This window comes from Pteropus vampyrus, unplaced genomic scaffold (assembly GCF_000151845.1).
Source record: "Pteropus vampyrus isolate Shadow unplaced genomic scaffold, Pvam_2.0 Scaffold125, whole genome shotgun sequence".
Classification (NCBI taxonomy): domain Eukaryota; kingdom Metazoa; phylum Chordata; class Mammalia; order Chiroptera; family Pteropodidae; genus Pteropus; species Pteropus vampyrus.
The window spans coordinates 711,184-731,235 of record NW_011888906.1 but is presented as its reverse complement, the minus strand read 5'-3'; the positions used below and the strand labels follow the sequence as shown (position 1 = coordinate 731,235).

General features: G+C 50.4%; 1 protein-coding gene across 1 annotated transcript in view; it reads left to right on the top strand.

Annotated features, from left to right (window-relative positions):
• The first annotated feature begins 6 nt into the window (after window positions 1–6).
• The window catches only part of SOGA1 (suppressor of glucose, autophagy associated 1), a 67,680-nt gene continuing 47,634 nt past the window's right edge, over window positions 7–20,052 (top strand). The window contains exons 1-2 of the mRNA XM_023534448.1: window positions 7–232; window positions 19,104–19,328. Coding sequence (XP_023390216.1) covers window positions 161–232; window positions 19,104–19,328 — 297 coding nt within the window. The 5' untranslated portion in view covers window positions 7–160. The remainder of the gene's footprint in view (window positions 233–19,103; window positions 19,329–20,052) is intronic.

The window sequence follows — 20,052 nt, the reverse complement described above, 5'->3', positions numbered from 1 at the left end:
AGGGGCCCGCACGGGGCAGCCACCCCAGCCCGCGCCGCCCTCACAGCAGCCTCTGCGGCCGCCCGCCTCCCCCGATGAGCCGTCGGTGGCCGCGTCGTCGGGAGGCAGCAGCCGCCTGCCACTCAGTGCCTCACTCGCCTTCTCCGACCTCACCGAGGAGATGCTGGACTGCGGGCCCGGCGGTTTCGTGCGAGAGCTGGAGGAGCTGCGCTCGGAGAACGACTATCTCAAGGTTGGGGCGTTGATGGGGAGGAGGGAAGCCCCGGGAGGCGCCGGGTTGTCACGGCCCCACGGGGTTGAGGCACCAGCCGGCCCGCTGCCCCATTGAACAAGCTGGATAAAGGGGACTAAATCCTCAGGGACCACCCCGAAGTCTATCCAAGGCTCCCTCACATCCCGCCTCCCTTTTTATTTGGGAAACCTTCTGAGGTGGAAGCTGGATGAGGATGCTGGCCAAAGGGCCCTGATTTGGAAAGGGGAGGGGGGCTTGAGAAAACTGCTTTGCAAGACGTGTGGATGCGTTACTTGGGATGGCCGGGTGGATAGTCTGTGAGAGGCTGGACCTCTGCCTTCAGCTGCTCAGAACCCCCACTCCCATGCCAGAGGCGAGGCCTTCGATGGCTCTTGCTGGGGTAGGCACTGGTGTGCATGCTGCCAGGGAGACCTGTGGCCAGCCCGTGCCAAGGAAACGCAGGAACACCATCCCGAGTCTTTACTCAGGGCTCTCCTGGGCGCAGGCCTGTCTCCGCCTGCCTTTCAGGGCGGGTCCTGTTTGAAAGCATGACATCTGGGAACATCCCTTTGGCTGGAGTCCACTTCCGCCCAGTCTAACGGTTCTACAGCCTGGGAGGATGATGTCGTGGGAGAACCAGCTCAGAGGCAGCTTCCTAAATCCCAGGATATTGTCTTCTACGCTCTCTGTGGCAAGCCCTGTATACACGGTGGCTCCACTGGCCCCTCATGGCGGGGCCCATGTCCTTCCCATGTTCCCAGTGAGAGGAAGGAAGCTCTCTATCCGAAAGGGGCATTCTCTCTCTCTCTGGGCATGTGGGGACCTGAGAGCTTCCCCAGGAGAGTCTTTTGCCTTCAGCCTTTCCGTGGACATGAGCACCTACTGGGTGCAAGCCAGGCTCCGTCTGCCCACTACCTGGCACTGTGGCAGCTTTAGGGACAACCCAGCCCTCGTGTGTTGACCTTGGCCAGGCAGACTGGAAGCTTCATGGGCTCTGATCTACTGCCACTGACTGGGCACAGTTCTGGAAGAGGCTGAAATGTTACCTACTTTTGTCATTTGATGTCTTCGCAGAACACCCAGCGTGCCCCTGGCTGAGAGCTGCACAGCTAACGGCACTCTGCTGATTTACGTCTGCCCAGCAACACTTAGCTTTGCATTGTGGCTCTTTCGGCCAAATTCATTTCTCTCTCAGAGTTTTGGGGTCTTGCTCAACTGTGCCTCCCCCTCCCCATTTCCCCAGGATCTATTTTCCAGCATGTGTTTAGTAAATGCTTATAGAATAGAAGGACAGAGCCTGTCTAAATCAGGATAATCCACCCCTGGGTAAGTCTTCCCGAAGGCCTCATTTAGTGTTGACAAGCAGGGGTTCAGTCAGCTCCTTTAGTCTTCAGAAGCCAGTGGTAAGAAGAAGACAAGTAGAGGGTGGATAGGAGGAAGGAGACAAGCCAGAAGGAGGCTTGTTCCTGCCCTCCTGGTATTCTGAGCTACTTCTTGTAGCCCCTGCCTGAGCTACTCTGAACTCATACCCTGAGGTCCTCGCTCCCACCTCCTGCCCACACAATTCACCCAGAGTAGAGAAGATGGACCATAGAGCTTTGCTTCAGGGTCTCCTCGTGCACCCACCCCCATGGATTCTTGTCTATCCCAGGAAGTCACCAAGTAGAACTCTGGAGACCATCTGAGCCACCCATGACTTTTAAGATAGAACATAGTCCCAGAAGGCTGGGGATTGAGCCCAAGGTCTCAGAGGCGCCAAGGCCTGGCTGGGGACCTCCAACTGCCTGGGCCAAGGCTGAGCCTCAGTTTCCACCATTCAGTCACTTTCCGGCTTTGTACGTAGGCCTCAGGCTACTGTTGGATTTGGGGTCTGTAGCTTCCTGCCTATGTGTCCACGTCTGTGGACCTCAGTTTTCTGTGTTGTAAAAAGGCACATCACATATCTTCCAACCTTAAGGATTAAATGAGAAAATGTGTGCAAACACCACTAGAGTGTCTGGCATGGAGTGAGCCTCAGATGAGAGTAGCTGTCATCACTGCTATTCTCAAGTGGTATGTGACACGTTTCCATGGATGCCTTTCATGTTCTCTTGTGGATTCTGTGGGGGCAGAATAGATCGTCCTCCCCATATGAAGCAGGCTGGGCTCTTTCTCTGGGTATCTCCCTCATTCATTCATTCATTCACCAACTATTTGTTTAGTGCCTACTGTGTACCAGGCACTAGTGCAGCTCTGGGGATGCAGCCATGGACAAGTATGACTGTCTGTTTTCATGGAGTTTCAGGTCTAGTAGGGGAGACTGGGATTAAACAGTCATACAGTAAATCACAATATGGATCGTAAAGGGCAGAGAAGGATACAGTGTGCCAAGAGCACATGGGGGGCTGGGGCTGCTCAGAGAGGCCAAGGGCTGAAGGATGAGATGGAGCCAGCTGAATATGAAGCTGGAGTAAGAACATTCCAGGCTCTAAGAAGTAGGAAAAAGCCTGTTGATTTCGAGGAATAGTGCTCAGGCTAGAGAGAGGGAGGCAACTGAATGAGAGAGGTGAGCAGGGCCAGAGTGTGCATTTCTCTCTGTGTACATTTGGGTTGGTCTCTGAACTTCTCCGTTTTAATCCAGCTGCAAACCTCATAGAGGTGAGGTGAAATCTAGAGATTGGATAGGGCCCGGAAGTGTAGGGGCTGTTATAGGAGGTGTTGGTTTGTTCATTCTACAGATGGTAAACCATGGCCAGAGTGGGTAAGGACTTGCTCCAGGTCCCAGAGCTAGTTCCTCAGTCAGCCAGGGCTTGGAGTAAGAGTCGTTACACTCTTGACGTGTTTCCTGCCCCTCTGGGCAACTTTGCTTCTAAGATTCAAGACCTGAGTTACCAGGAGAAGGACTCCAGATCCCCAGTGTGTCCCCTGCAGGTCTTATGCTGCCTGGTTTGAGTCCTACAGAGTCTGATGGGGCCCTGCTAGGCTCATCCCCAGCTGGTGAGGGGCACTGGGAATTGTCAACTGGAGAGAGTCTTTTGGGTGATGGCAGATCTCCTGTAGCATGAAGTCTGCTCTGGGGCCCAAGTGAGGAAAGTGTAAATGGGCAGCTGTTTCCCAATGAGACAAGAGAAGGAGTTGCTTCAGAGAAGGGAGCGAGCTTGCTGTCACTTGAGTTATTCAAAGAGAAGCTGGATGACTTCACATGTTTAGATAGACATAGGGTTTGTAGAAAGCAGCTTGTAAACTGTACAGAATGTTGGTGGTTGTGATTACTCGAGGAGGATTCAGGGGGAGATTCATGTGGTGGCTACAGTTGAGCTGCCTGTCCTAGGGTCCCTTCCAGCCAAGGAAGTCTGAAGGTTATTAACTTTTGAGGTTCCAGGATTCTAAGATGCAGCTTTAGCTGCAGAGCAGACAAATTGATTATGTTTGACCTGCAAAGCCTTGGTGGTCTGAGGTCTTCCAGCTCTCCATCACTACTAACCGTCTCCCATGTACCATGTGATGAGGACATGCTGGGAACCCATTGGGTGTGTGTGGAAGAATCTGAAAGTTGGAGCCTAAAGACCCGGCTTTGAGGCCTGACTGCCATTTACTGTGTGGCTATGAGCAAGTCACTTGGCTTCTCTGAGCTACTTTTTTTTTTTTTTCTCCCCATCTTTATAATGAAGATGGAACCTGCCTGAGCAGCTTCATAGGATTGTTGTCAGGAATCAGGGAGGTATGAATAGACAAGAAAACATTTGCAAGCAGTGAAATCCTTCATCTCTTGGAGAATTGTAAGTATTGTTAGCCAGTGAGCTGACAGGATATCTGTCTTCATTCTTGGGGAAACTGGGAGTGTGAGTCCCCTTAGCTGTAGGGTGTTAATAAATTGGGAGCTGCTCCAGGGAGAGCAAAAAGTTGTGATCACATGCTGTGTGGGCTCCATGAAGCAAGGCCTTCCCACCTCCTCGGAGGTTCTAGATGTGAGTGTTTGAAGTGCAGCTAATCTATATGTCAGCCCAGAAGGGCCCAGAAGAAGCATGTAATCCACCTCCAGTTGCCATTGTACAAGTCACACAGCCAGGATTCCAAACCCGGTTGGTTTAACTCTAGGTCCTGTTCTTTCTGCAGTATGACTGGAGCAGTGAGCTTTTGGTTGCTAACAGTGTGTCTAATCTTGGACATTGGTTGGTGAGAGGAATCCTGTTGTGTTCTAGGCTAAGATCGGCCGGGAACAAGTGAAGAATAACATATAATGGGGCCTGGGATCTGGAGCCTGCAGGTGGGGATGGGGGACATGCGTGTATGGATATATGTGAATATGTACCTACACCAATGAAAACTGTGATTGGAACAGGGGTCTGAGATCCTGGAGGAAGTGTTAGGGGTTTCGATTTAGCCTTAAGGGTCAGATAATGGTTAGGCTGGAGCCCACAGTGCTGGAATGTTAGAGCTGACCTGGGGACCTCCAGACCACTAATCCCTGGAATTTTATGGCTCTTGTCTCACAAATGCTATCAGCTATTGATCACTTCTAATGTGCCAGCTCTGGGTTAAGTATAGCAATCCTGTATAGGGTGTTCTGATATCACACCTATTGGATGGATGAAACCAAAAGGCTCTGTAATGTGCCCAAGATCGCACAGCTGATATACTTGAGACCCTCATTAGACAACCCTGCAGAACTCCCCGTTCCCCATTGCTCTTCCACTCTCTGAGTTTCAGAGTGGAGTTCTTGCCTGGCTTGCCAGTTACAAGCTGTATGACACTGGGTGAAACACTCAGCCTTTCTGAGCCTCTGTTCTTTCTTCTGTAAAATAAGGGCTAAGTATGCCTGCCCCAGGGTCATAGGGACCCTTTTCAGTGTGATGATATAGATCAAGTACACAGTAAATGTCAGTGCCTGTCCCAGTCATCACCTTTCACTTACCTGCTTCTTCAGGCATTCATTCATTAATTCATTCAATACATATTTTCTGAGTGTCTCTTGGGTACCAGTCTCTGTGCCAGATGTATGGCACAGTAGCCAGCAAGTTGTGAAGCTCCTCTCAGCTCCTTGGAGCTGTAGAGGGAGGGCTCCAGTCTATCTGTCACTGGGTATGGGAGAGGGGTGGTCAGCAAAGCTCCTGGCTGGTCCCTGCCCTGAGTCCCAGCCCTCCTTGTGGCAACTGAGAGGTGACGTGGAAGAAGCTGCTCTGAGCTCTGGGTCTTTAAGAATCCTCAGCAGTTTGTCTGTCATGGGGGAAGGGGACAGCTCTAGCAAGATGGAAAATGAGATGGAAAATGTGAGGCAGCTGCTGCTGAGGCCTGGGGGGACCATGGCTCCCAGGGCTCCCAGCATTCCTTGCAAAGGGGCTGGGCCTGTGTCCCTGGGCACACTCTCTCTTGCACACACAAACACACATACACATATCCACAGCTTATACTCAGAGATTCACAACCACTCACAAACATCTCAATTACATATCCAGTGGCACACTTACGTTGCATACTTCCAGAAGCACACCTCTAGACATATTAGAGAGGAGACATGCTCAGAGAAGTACACAAACACACAGATACACAACCTCCTGTCTTATCACACCCACACATTACCAAATAGACACAACAGGGACTCACACTATCTAGGAGACCCTCAGCTCAGAAGCACACCCTCACACACACATCTTATACTCCCAGACACACTTGGCCATGTCCCAGAGATGGACACACAGTCTGGAGAAACACAGCCTCAGACGAATCGGAAGTATACATACATATGCAGGCACACACACACAAACCCACGCAGACTCATTCCGCACAGGCGCTAGCATCCACGGAAATCCACAGATCCACCCCTGCCAAGTGGGCACAGATACAAGCTCACAGCCAAGATACCCCCCCCACACACACACACCTCTTCCATAAATAGAGCAGCAGAGGACTTCGCACACTGATCCAGGGCTCACAGACACACACCCCAGAGACACTCATACAGACACCAGCCATATACACATAAGCATGGACACTCAAACATCAGGCCTGAAGTATTTGCTAATAGGAGCCAGAGACCCACAAACCTGGGTGCCCTGACACACATACACACACTGACTGTGACATTTCACCCACACAGAAACACAGGAAATCCTGGTCTGTGTCTCCCTGGAGCTAATGTGTACAAACTACTCTTTTTGGCTCCTCCACAAGGTTTCCTTCCATAAGGCTGCTGGGAACAGTGAGGAGTATGGTGGGGGCTTGATTTTGTAACCTCCTGGATCTGGGGGCCCTAGGAACCTGGCCAGGGCTAGGTGGTAGGTGGAGGGGGGACCGGTAGGTCACCAAGTCAGGAGAAACTACACCAAAGGCCCTCAGGCCCCAAATATCCAGCACTTGGGCCTGGGCCCAGTGGGCTGAGTGAAATGGAGTAATTGTCAGGTCTGCGCACAGGAGAAACACTACCCAGGGGCAACTCCCTTCTAATCTCCTTGGGATTTCCTGCTTGCCCTCATCTCCTTACTCCTCCCCCTCTCCCTTTGCTGGAGGCTGTGGTGAGCCATGCCACTCTCATTCCTAAAGGGTGCCCTGTTCTGCCTGGGAATGGATGAATAGGAGGCCAGGACAGAGGAGGTGGAGGAGATGTGGGCTTGCAGAGAAGGGGCCTGGAAGAGGAGGCATTAGGGCTGAGGAGTTAGCCTTGAGTAGCTGCCTCTGTGCCCAGCTGCTGGAACAGTGCCTGACACATCATAGGAACTCAATAAATATTTGTCGTGTGATTGAATGAAAAGCAGTGATCAGGATCTGCAGATAGGCTTCAGGCTTAACACAGAAGAGCTGGAGGGAATGATGGGTGAGGGCAGTGACGAGGGAGAAGCTGGGAAGGAGAGTTGGGCCTGCTTGAGAAAGACATTGAATGCCGAGCTGAGCTGACGCACTGTGAACACCTTGTTGTGAGGGGGCCACATTGACCTGTAGCAAGGCTAGGAGTGGCCCCGTTTCCATGTGTCTGTAGCACTGGGCACAAGGCACAGGGGCCCAACATGGGAGGGAAGGAAGGCTGTGTGGTTTCACAGACAAATTCCACCTTTGGGGTCAGGTCCTGGGGCCAAACCTTGCTTTGTCACCTCTTCCCTGTGTATGATCTCCATGTGCAAATCCCCTTATCAAGCATCAGTCTTCCTGTCTGTAAAATGGGAATTGATTCCCTTTTGTGCAGGGCATTTGGGAGGATTAGCATTCAGGTATGTGACAATCCAGCACAGTCTTGGGCACAGAGGAAGGAAGGGAGCCCCACATTCTGTGTAGCCTCCGGGACAAAGGGAATTCCCCAGGGGAGGGCTTCAGCTAAGTTCCAGGCAGGGGCCTGACCAGCAGCCAAGGTTATTACTAAGGTCATTCCCCCAGGGCCCCATAGGCATGACCTCATCTGTGGTCACATTCTCTGCCCTCTGGTGCCAGAAGGAACTTGGAGCTGGGGTGGGGGAAGAGCTAGAGACTAGGGTATTCTGGGCCAGACTGACCCTGACATTCACTGGACGCCACAGGTCTGCATTCTTAGCAGGTAATTCTGCCCTTCCTGAGGAGTGGCAGGGAGTCAGAGAAGGTGGGAGCAGCAAACCAACCCTTCCCATCTCCAGTGTACAAGGCTGTTAAGAGCACCATGGGTTTACAGCCAAGCTGACCCGGGCTTGAATCCTGGTTCTGCCTTTTCCTCTGAGCTTTCCCTTTATGAACCTCAGTCTTATGTGTAAAGTGGGGATGCTTATCTGTACAGTGTTGCTGTGAGGATTAAATCAGAACGCATGTATCTAAGGATTAGATGGGGCCAGCTCATGCTAAGGGCTCAGCAGCTCTCCACCCTCATCACTCATCATCAGGCTCAGGTCTGACTGCCAGTGAGCCCTGGGTCCTTGATGGCAAAGTTGTGCCTGGCTCTGGATATGGTTCTTGGCATGGAGCAGGGGCCTGGGAGGTGTGCGTGGAGCTGAGTTGCATTATGGGTCTCCCTCATGTACCCCCTTTCCCTCCCACCCCAGTCTTTGAACAGCTGATGTCAGTGCTACAGGCCCTGTAACCCTTTGCTGATGGAGGGCCACCTTGAGGTCTCTCGTTCTAAGACCAAAGTGAATAATCTCCCATTGCCTGGGCTATAGAGAGCACTCAGGCTCCAGTGGAAACCCAGCTTGGGATTCCGCAGCCAGGCTGGACCAACCGAACATCTTTCCCCTGGTTTTGCCCCAGATCTGGTTATCTTCTGGGTCAGTGTCATCAACCTCTCCTCTCTGGGCTCCTCCTTGCCCCTGCCCAAGTGTCAGATCAGCCCCTGTGATCCTGCCTCCCTCAGCTTCACCTCATCCCCACTCTACCCAAACTCCCACATGCTCCATGCACCCGAGGCCTCTGTTCCAGTGCTGTTCCCACCCCAGGGCCTTTGGACTTGTGGTTCCCTCCTCCTGCCCTTGGTTTCCTCCTCTACTTTAGTGCATTCAGCTCCAGGCCAGGCTTCTGTGTTAGACACCTAGGAGCTTCCTGTAGGCTCCTTTGGGGTGTTTACCTCTACCGTAATTAGGTTATTAATAGGGTAATTACAGGTTTTATGTCAGCCCCTCCCTCCATGTGTTCTGTACTAGGACAGGGACGTTACCATATTGAGACTTGGCCCCTTCTTCTTACACACGTATAAACAGACTCAGAGAGGTTAAGGGGTTTGCCAAAGGTCACACAGCCTGCAAGAGGCAAGAGGCAGACTGGGGTCTCATGGTGCTCTTTCCAGATTGCCAGGGGGAATGGCAGGAGCAAAGGCTCAGCTGTGTGCAATGATGGGGTGTGCTGGAGCCTCAGTGGCCCAGGGCCACTCCCTTAACCTTCCAGCCTCACTTTCCCTCCCCAAAGACCTCTGAGCCCTGTTCTCTCCCAGCTCAGAGATTTGGCTGTAGCCCAGAGGCCGGTTAGGGGATGTTTTAAACACATTGGGATCCAAAGCTGCCTTCCTTCCTGTCCACACAAAAAGGAAAGTAGGGACACCCGCAGGCGCCCTTGCTGTGAGCGTTCCCCAGAGGCAACGAGGGCTGCAGATGTCTCCATGCTCCATCCGGTGAGGCCTGAAATGGGGCAGCGACAAGCCAGGCCCTGCCTTGGTCGACACAGATGTCTGGACAGCTCTCAGTCAATATATGTGCATGCGCATGCACACATAGCTTCCCACCGGAGGGAGGGTCTGTGGCCTCAAGCGCCCAGCTGTGCCAGATCAGGGGTGGCATTTATCTTCCTGAGTCTTCCTTTGTTTATCTGTAAAATAGACATAATATAACTCCCCCCCTCCCCCCAAAAAAGGGCTATAGTTGAGCACAAGATAATGGACCTCCATTTAGAGCTCAGCCCAGTGTCTGGCACATGGTAAGCCCTTGTAAATATGAGCTATAATTATTGTCACTATTGTCCCATTATAGAGACTGTCTAGTTTATCACAGCTCAAACTAGACTCAAATCCTGACTGTGGCACTTAGTGTGATACTTTGGGCACCATAGTTGACCTTTCTGACCTCGGTTCCTCATCAGTCAGTTGGGGCTAAGCTACCAGGGATATCCTGAGATAACTTGTGCTGCCTGTCACGTGGCTGGCAGAGGGAGAGCTCAGCAAGCAACTTGCTCATTATTTATCAGTTTTGGAGATGCAAGTTCAGGACCCTTGTGTTCCCTCATGACCCTCTGGGTCACTGGGATAGGCAGCCTCTGTGCTAGCTGGAGTAGGGACATTGTGTGCATAGCATTGGCCCTCCTTCTCCAGGACCTTTGACCTTGATTCTTCCAAGACCAGAGCCCAGCTTCCACCAAGGAGGCTAAGGTGGGCTGAGATCTGTGCTGGGAGACAGGAGCCCAGAGTTTCTTCCTACTTAACTCTGGACCCTCTTGGGACCTATGTCCCAGTCCCTCTTTAGGCCTCAGTGTCCTTGTCTATGAAGGGTAGGAGTCTTTGGGTTCTCCTGACTCTATTGCTATGCCCGGAGTTTTTGCTTTTGAGCTGGGAAGAAAGTGAAGCTTTGCAGAGCCTTCTGCCCCCTTTGGGGTCCAAGTTCGATGATCTCATTTGGAGCCTTTACAGACCCTGGGGGATGGGCAGAAGGGACAGCAGATGGCTGCCCTGACTTCTCAGGGGCCTGGCATGCTGCCCCTGTGGCCACTGCTGGCCCACCCTGCAGGTCAGCCCTTCCGGCAGGGCTGCGTGGCCCATGCAAGAGCCAGGGTGGCAGATGGGCAGACAGCCTGGGCTTTGGCCCAAGGGAGGGACCATGGCGGCCAGGGCAGTGTGGGAGAAGGCGGGCCAGGCAGAGGCTCCTGTCCCTTCATGGGGCGGTTGCTGTCCCACAAACCAAAGGTTCTGGATCCTCAGCTCTGTCAGTCTTTCTGAGTCTGTTTGCCCATCAGCTGGTCAGATCCTTAGAACCTAGGGAGGAGGTGATATATTGAATAAGGTTTGGAATCTGGCAGGAATGCAGCCTGGGAGTTGGTGGGCTGGGATTTGAGGCCCACCACAAGGGTCTGAAGCCTCCATGGGCATTAGTGTTACAGAATCAAAGAATTAAATTTAGACACAGCAGCACTGACCGGAAGTGGTTTTCTGCAGGGAAGTGGAACAGGATGGTAATCTTCCCCTCTTAGGACCCATTTATTCATTTGATAGCTGTTTATTGAGCCGATCCTTTGTGTGCCAGGCACCATGCTGGGCTTTGCCCTCCTGATGCTTACATACTAGTGGTAGAGACCAACCTTGCACAACAAGCAAACAGATCAATAAGTAATTAGTATCACAAATAAGCCTGTGATACATTCTGTGAAAGAAACACAGGTTTGAGATGGACAGAGAAGTCTGGAAGGCTTCTCTGAGGAGGTGGCATTTAAGTACAAGCTTCAAGCAGGAAGGGGAGCCTGTAAGGCAGAGGTGCAAGACAGGGAAGTTAAGCAGAGAGAATGGCAGGAGCAGAGGCTCAGAGGTGGGACAGGCCAGGTGTCTACAGGTTGCTGGGAGAAGACCCGAGCGGCTGTAGTATAGTATAGCCAACTAGAGAAAGAATACAGGAAGATGAAGATGGAGAGGTGGGCAGGGTCAGGCTTTTGTTTGGCTTTTTTTTTTTTTTTAATTTCATTCACTCATTCTTTCATTCATTCACTCATTCATTTTTTTTTAGGCGAGGCAACCCTTGGTTGACTTCACAGATTGCAAGGACCTTGTCAGCTTACAATCCCTTATTTTTCTTTTTTAATTTTTTACACAAACAGTACCTGGTCTTCCTCGTTGGTCTCCTATCCAAGCACTAACCCGACCCTGCTTAGCTTCCGAGATCAGACGAGATCAGGCTTACTCAGGGTAGCATGGCCATAGACTTTTGTTTGGCTTTTAGGTCAGGTAATTTACCTCTAGTAAAATGAGTTTTAACAAATGCATACAGTTCTGTAACCACCCCCACAATCAAAGTATAGAACAGTTCCATTGCCCCCTAAAATCCCCCTGCGCCCCTGTGTAGTCTGTTTCTCCCTCCTCCCGCAGCTCTGACGACCCCGATCTGTTTTCTGCCCCTATAGTCTTGCCTTTTCCTGAATGTCATATAAATGGAATCATACTGTATGCAGCCTCCTGAGTCAGTCTGACTTCTTTTACTTAGCATAAGGCATTTGTGCTTCATCCATGTTGTTATGGTATCAACGGTTCATTCCTTTTTATTGCTGAGTAATATTCCATTATATGGATGTACCACTGTTTATCCATTCACCAAGTGAGGGACATTTGAGTTGTTTCCAAATTTTGGTGATCATTGGAGGGTTTTAAACAGGAGAGTAATGGGATTAAGAAAAAAATCACTCCATGTACCAAATGGAGAACAAATTAATGGGGAACAAACTGGCTGTCATGAAGATTAAATCCAATGATTTGGTGATGAATCTGGCCCGCCATAGATACTCACTAATTGTTCATACAGAAGGGCTGTGCCTTAGGGCAGCTGAGGAGGCTTCTTCGTGTAGGTGGCATTTGAGATGGAGGGGTATAAAGATAGGAGACAGGCAGTGCAGAGTCCCTGTGGGAGCTGGGTGAGTTGAGATGCCTGCTCCTGACTCCTGACCCATCCTTGTGTACCAGGGTTTCTAGTGGTCTGCAGGGCTCATATCAGTTCCCTGGGAGTACTGGATGAACAGTCACCTCCCAGGGTCTACCCTTAGCCCTTTGGGGGTTGACTCTTAGGTAGGCGATAGCCAGGGGACCTCTGCTCTGGAATAGTCTCTTCCTTGGTGACTGATAAGAGGTGACCTCCTCCTGCCTTTAGGACCTCAGGACCAGCTGGGAGCTGTTGCTCTGTTTCAAACTACCCATTGCCACTTGTATTTCTGCAGAGGGACCTGGTGTCTGGGTATTCATCTCCAGCCTTGCAGGTCAGGTGACCTTCTCATTATCTGCTCCTACAGACCAATTCCATCAGACCCATGCATCTGGAGTCACTTGCAAATGTTTCAGTAGTCCCCAAATCTAAACTTCCCCCTTCTATCCTCATTACACAAAGATTAATCACCTTATATTAGGTGTAGGTTTCCTGCAGAAAGCATTCTTTCCTGGAACCTTTAAAATATGGTTTGAAAGCGCTGCTCTGCTCTCCAGCTTTATGCCCTGATGGTGGAGGGCCAGGGTCTGGGGTAGCAACCCAGACCCCGCAGATAAGGCAGCTCCAGAGAGAACTGAGACTTCATCTTATTTTGTGCCAGGACCTCTTAAGCTGTATGCTGAGTATAATTTTCAGAATAAGAAAGTTTTTAAATATTTAAAGTAATGTATAAAGGAAACCAAATATATTGAAATACAGTTACCAAAGTATATTTTTAAATTATGCTATAGTAATATGTGTGTTTATTAACTGATAAGGTCTGTTGACAGGTTGACTTACTACTGTAATTTTAAAGCACTGATGAGTGTAAACAATATTTTGACATTTCTGCCACAACTGTTATGTAACATGAAAATATCTGTGTTTTCTTTTGGTGGCAAAGTCACAGGTACTGCTAATACAACCGTGGCTTGTCCAGAATAGAAGGAAATGATAATTTTTAGGTAGAGGTTAGTAAAAATAAAGATGTGATTTTTTTTTTTCCTTCCCATCCAAGTTCATGGACTCCCTGAATTCTGGTGCAGATGAAAGAGCCTGACGTCCTCAATCTGTCCTGCTTGGAGGTCCCTCTGTGTGACCCTGGGCACAGCCCACCTTCTTTGTGCTTCTCCTGGTTCTTCATCTCTAGAACAGGGATGGTGATTCCTGCCCTGCCTGTCTATGGGGTTTCTGTGAGGACCCATGAGGTGATTCAGATGGAATGTCTTTCTAAACTGTGAAGCCCTGTGCATATTATTAGCAGTAGTATGAGCTCATGTTTGGTCCCTTGATCCAGCATGGACCAAGAGACTTTTCCTGGCCAATTCCCTTGGGATTCCTGGGAACCAATCCATTTTGGGATCACGTCTGCATCTGAGATGCTGCTTCCAGCAGGTTGACTTCATGGATCATGGAGGGGAGGGCAGTAATGTGAGAGGATGGACAGAGATGCATTCTGTAGGCAGGGAGTGCATGAGTGAGCAGGAGGGTTCCTGGGTAGACAGGCCCTGCACATCGATTCAGGGTGATGTGGGGGACTGAGCTCAGCTCTGGAGCTTCCCAGGCTCTTCTTAACTTTTTAGAGCTGGCTCAGGGCAGGGATTAGGATGGCCTGTGTCCTAGGCTATGGAGAGAGACTGGGCAGGGCAGAAGCCATACTCATTCTTTCATTCATTCGTCCACCCAGATCTAGTGATGTATGCCTGCTCTATACAACATCCTGAGCAACGCTGGGGACCAGCTCTTGAGGAAGATACACTTGAAAATAGGCAAATGCAGCCTGAAGTTGCTAACACAAGAAACTGATGGAGTTCAGAGTTTGAGAGTAGAATCAGATTGGGGGAAGAGGGAATGTTCTGGAAGTATGAACTAATTAGAAGTTAGCCCAGCAAAGGCCATTCTAGCAGAGGAAACAGCCCGAGCAAACCTGGGAGTAGAACAGAGTTAAGATTCACGAGCCCAGGGTCACAGGACTTGTTTGGATTCCAGCTCTACCACTCCCTTGCTTGAGCAGCTCTGGGAAACTTCTGAGCCACAGTTTCCTTATCTGCAAAATGGGAACATTTTCAGTACCTACTTCACAGGATTGGTAAGAGGATTATGCACATCCTGTGCTTGGACTGGGGCCTAGTAATTAGTGAGCCTCCTGATAGGTGGTAGCTCCTTTTAATCGTGGTATATTTGGGGTGGGGGTGGGGGTGAGGGTCAGAGGATGCAAGGGGTCAGAGGACAGGGGTCAGACAAGAGTCGGGAGAAGACCAGGGGTGGCTTGGGTTCCAGGGTAAGGGGCTTGGACCTAATGCAGAACCAGTGGGAACTAGTGGGGAAGATAGAAAGCCATCTGTTTTTGTCGAATTTTCTCCAAATAGGTATTACATCTATAATCACAGCAAAATAAACATTTTCTATAAAGGGAAAGGCTGACTACCCCAGCAGCAGTGTGAGCACCCTATTTCTCATCCTCCCTCCTCCACTCCGCATTCTCAGTCTTGGTTAAAAGAGAGGTCAGCTGAAAGGAGTGGCCAGAGGGGATGGATGGGGGGTGGGGGGTGGCTGGCAGGCTCAGTTGTACCTGGTCTGAGCACCCTTCCCCAGCTTCTTTGGGCCGGCCTTCTGACTGGGCGAGAATCGGGGGCCTCCATGCTCTGAGGTGGGCACTACTGGGCAGTGTGGCCTTTTCCTGTCTGCAGTGGAGGGTGAGTTTGGGGATTACCCCACTGGTGTTCGGGGGGCTCTCACAACCTTGTTGGGTAGCCACTAGGCCTGCTGAGTCTAGTGGAGTTTGGTCCCCCCTTTCCTACTTTCACACAGTTGGGGGGCTCAGCAACGCCACTAAGCTGTTTTTGAAGGAGCCGGGAAGGCTGGGCTCAGACCCCCACACCACCCCATCCCCCCAGGTGATTCTCAGCCAGCTTCCTTAGCCGGATTTGTCACTGGAGAGCTTTCTAGGGACAGGGTTTAGGACTACAGGACTGAAGAGTCCCAGGAGGCTCAGTGAGGTCCAAGAACCTCTGGACTAAAGCAGAGTCCTGCCCTCTTGGGTCCCCTCCCCATGTCCCAGCAGCCCCATGTCCCTGCCCCCACCGCCTTGGGCTCTGAAAGCTCAGCCGCTGCCTGAGTCCTGCATACACCAGCTTCTGCTGTCCACATCCCAGCAGACTCGGCCTGTGCGGGCCACAAGCTAGCCTTTGTGGACTTGCCCTCTTACATGGACTGTGCCAGGAGGGGCTGACCGCATTCTGCCCGCAGCTGGGACAAGCCCCCAAGGGGCCTTGGCCCCCCCTTAGCCACCATGGAGAGATGGAGCTGGCGTGAATGCAACATCCTGCATTTTCAGAAATTGACCGTGGTGAAGGGCAGGCCCTGGAGAGACAGCTGCTCATGTGAGAAAGATCATTCATTCATTCGCTTATATAATAGATGCTTACTGAGACCCTGCTTTGTGTCAGGCCCTGGGCTGGGGACTTGTGCTGAGACACATGACTCTTGCCCTTTTAGGAAAAAAGACTGGAAGGAAACACCCTGCATTAGAGTCACTTGGGGGGCCCCATTAGTAGGTCACCACTGGAGCATGAGAATTTCTGACAAGTTCCCCAGTGATGCTAATGCTGCTGGTCCAGGGGTCACACTTTGAGAGCCATTGTGATTCAGTACCAGGTAGAGGAATTATGAGCGATTTGTTTTTTCTGTGTTTTCAAAATGGTCCCTATGATTGCTGTTTACTTGTATAAATAGAAAAACCAGTTATTTAAAACTTAAAAAAAATAAATGGTCCCCCAAACTGACTCCATTGTTCTGGATGTGGTCCTCTGTTGAGGGATGTCACCTCCCATGATCTGAAGGTCATACGTCTGTTAATTTAGCCCAGCATCATGAGCTTGCGTGTCCCCCGCACCTCCCCTTGGCTCCTCCTGAGCTTCAGGTCCACTCATATCCTCCTTTTCACCAGGTGCTGTTGATGTGACTGCAGAGAGAATAAGTGAGATGCTAGTGATGAGGATTTGAACACAGGCCCATCCGGAAGCTGGTTTAGCTTGGATATAGTTCCTGGCCTGCACTTCTGAGTGCTGTTTCCTTTATTCTTCCTTAATCTACAAGCTGAAATAGCATGTGGACCCCTCACTTCCTCATTTCTTTAACTAGTGTGATCATTGACTGCCCCACTTCCTACTTTTCCTCTTAGTTTTCTCCACTTGGTTTGGTGGTGGAGTCTGTGTGTATAGCAGGGTGGTGAGTCTGTGTGTATTATCAGGGTGGGGGTGGGGGCCTGGTGAGGTGACCATTTCTTTGCATTTGGTACAAGCAGAATCATGCACTTTGGGGGCTGCCTCTGAACTCACCCCTAGAAGAAAAGCTATGGTGGCAAGTGAGGATTAAACCCTTCAGTTGGTAATGGGAACAGGAAGTGTCTGTTGGGGTTGGGGGAAGCGGACACTTGTCTCCTCTCTCTTCCTCTCCTGAGTTCAGAACCATTTGAAATAGTCCTAGGAGTCAAACCAATGGATGTCAAAACCTCGGTGGGCTTTCGTCCTAAGAACTGGCTTGGAGGGTACCACTTCCTAACCCTGCCCCAGAATTAAACTGGCCCACCTAGTCTCATGGGGCACAGGACCACCCCAGGCCATTTCCCCCTAGAAAGCCACCCATTTTCTTTGTGGAAAGGGATGCTCAGAGGCCTTGTAAACCCAATTGTCCAGACTGTGGCCTCCTCTGCAGGGCCTACATAGTTGTTCATTTGCTTCTTGGGCCCCCCTGTCCCATTAGCACTATCCTTGGGTGCTCTGGCTCCTCAGGGATGCCTTTGGCAGATTATTCATCCTCTGTGACTCAGTTTCTCTTTTAGTGTATAATCTTATTTAACTCATTCAGTCACTAAGAGTAGAGATTATTGTTCCATTTGTGACTCAGGTTCACATTTGTTATTAGACATAATAATTATCCATTTCTTCTGAGTCTCCTCACTTCTCCCCTTATACTTTGTTTTCACATTGGTATGTCTTTTTGTGGCTGTTTACCTAATTAGATGTGTATTTATTCATTCAGTTAACATTTGTTGGAAGTCTGCAAGATGCTAAGCCCTGTCCTGGGTGTGGGGGATACATTAGGGAGCAAGGCAGCCCTCCAGACACTCAGTGTCTCTGGGAGACAAACTATTAAATAAAGAATTGCAGATGTGTTCATGGTGACAAAGGGGAAGTGAGGAACATCTGAGAGCTGGTGACAGAGGTAGGCAGAAGCTGCCTGAGGAAGTGAGGTCACCCCCTACAACCTCCTCGACTTAAAACCCAAACCCAGACTCTTTACTTGGCCCTTCAAGGCCCTGGATGGCTGATCCCTGTCTGTTTCCCCAGCTTCAACTTACCCCTCTAGCTACCCTGGCGTCCTTGCTGTGTCTTTACACACTGCACTCTTTCCAGCCAGTCTCTGGGCCTTTGCCTGGAGCAATCTCTCCCTGGCTCGCTCTCTCTTTTCATGGCTATTCCTTCTTGCCTCAGCTCGAAGATCTCTTTTTTTAGAGATGGCCTCCTGACCATGTCCTCTAACACAATACTACTTTATCATATTACCCAAGTGGTGATTTTTCATATTTTATATATAGAGAGAAAGAGAATGTCTTCATTACTCTTAACAGTATTTGAATTCGAATTTATCTGTTGGATTACTATGTCTCTCCCCAGTGAGACTTGGGGCTCCATGCAGAAGATAAAGAAGGGGCCATGTTAGTCTAGGTCACCCTCTTTCTCCCTGCCCCTATGCTTGGCACTTGATCAGGGGCCTGGTACACAGATGGCACTGATAAAATGCTTGGTGAATGAGCCTCCTGTTTCCCCAGCTTATTAGTTTCCTATTGCTACTCTAACAAATTACCACAAACTTAGTGGCTTAAAACAATCCCAGATTATTAGTTTATAATTCTAGAGGTCGGAAGTCTGGAAAGCAAGGTGTTGGCAGAGCTACGTTCCTTGTGAAGTCTCTGGAGGAGAGTTCTTTCCCTTCCCCAGCTTCTAGAGGCCGCCTGCATTCCTTGGTTCAAGGTCCTTCCTCCATCTTCAAAGCACATCACTCCAACCTCTGCTTCTGTTGTCACATTGTTACTGTTGGAACATCGAGTTCCAGTAACACACCTCTAGGTCCTTTTCACTGCTGGAGAAATGGATTTCAACTTAGCGAATATTTTATATATGAATATTTAATAAAATATTCATTTATTAAAAGCACATTATGAGGTAGAAGACAGGTTAAGCCTAAAACTGGCTAGCTGTAACCCGGGAGGAGGGGAAAGTCTGCATTATATTTGGGGCCGTGATGAGTGGTTTCAAAGGTGTTTTTAGGTGTTTTCGGCAAGTGAGGTCATTTTGATTGACACCTGGCTGCTCTATAACTCTTTGCCTAGTGTGCGCATGTGTACCCAGAATTCTACTACCATTGGGATGTTCTTTGGGCGGTCTCTAGGCCGCCCAAATTTCTTTGTTCCCCCTGTCGCTCATGTCTGACTAGCTACCTAACAACATCACTTTCTCCCACTTTGATCCCCTTACCTCCCTCTTACGAGAACCCTTGTGATTACATTGGGCCACCCAGATAACCCAGGAAAATCTCCCAGTCTTGATGTCGAGGTCCCTTTTGCCATGTAAGCTAACATATTCACAGATTCTGGGAATTAGGACAGGGGCATCTTTGAAGGGTGAGCATTATTCAGCCTACCACGCCCAGGCCCCAAGACAGAGCTGGGTGTGGCCTGCACTCAGGCATGCTGGCCACTGCCACAGGGCCCAGTGACTGACCACCTCTTCCCCCTGCAGGACGAGATTGAGGAGCTGCGGGCAGAGATGCTGGAGATGCGTGACGTCTACATGGAGGAGGATGTGTACCAGCTGCAGGAGCTGCGCCAGCAGCTGGACCAGGCCAGCAAGACCTGCCGCATCCTGCAGTACCGGCTGCGCAAGGCTGAGCGCCGCAGCCTCCGTGCTGCTCAGACCGGCCAGGTGGATGGTGAACTCATCCGTGGCCTAGAGCAGGACGTCAAGGTAAACCCAGGGTCTCCCCAAACCCCCATAGGTGGACCCTGAGTCTGAGTGGGGCCCAGATCAGCCTGCAGCTCGCTCCTTGTATGTCTTTGGGCAAGTCACACCACTTCTCTGAGCTTCAACTTTCTCGCCTGTAAAGTGGGGATCCATGGTGAACCAACAGGCCACTGACCAGGGATGTTCCAAAGTGATATAATATGAGTCCTACCAACAGCAGCTATTGTCTGAGTAGCAGCCTCATACCTGGTGCTGGCTCTGGGGCTCTGGTTGTCCCTACATAGTTCTGTGAAGGTTTTGTTATTGTGCTGATTAATAGGAGAGTAGCGAAAACCTGGAGTTGGATTGGTCTGGTTTAAATCTTGGCTCCAGTATCCCCTAATTTTGTGATTTTGAGCAAGTCACCTGAGTTTCAGTTTCCTCATCCGTAGAATGAGTGTAATGGCAGCCCCCACCTCACAGGGTTTTAAGATGGTTAGATGTGATAATGTAGGTAAAACATCACTACAAGCACCCCAGAATTATTCCCATTTTCCGGATGAGGAAGCCGCAGCTCAAAGAAAGGAAGTACCTGTTCACAGTCACGTGACCTTCATCCTCCCGTGCCTCGCTGCCTTACCTCACAGCCTGACCTCACTGCTATGCCTCAGTGATCAGTAGAGGGGTGGGCCGGAGGCTGGCAGATGAGGCCTCCAGTAGAGAGGTCTACCCTGCCTGTGTGAGCTCC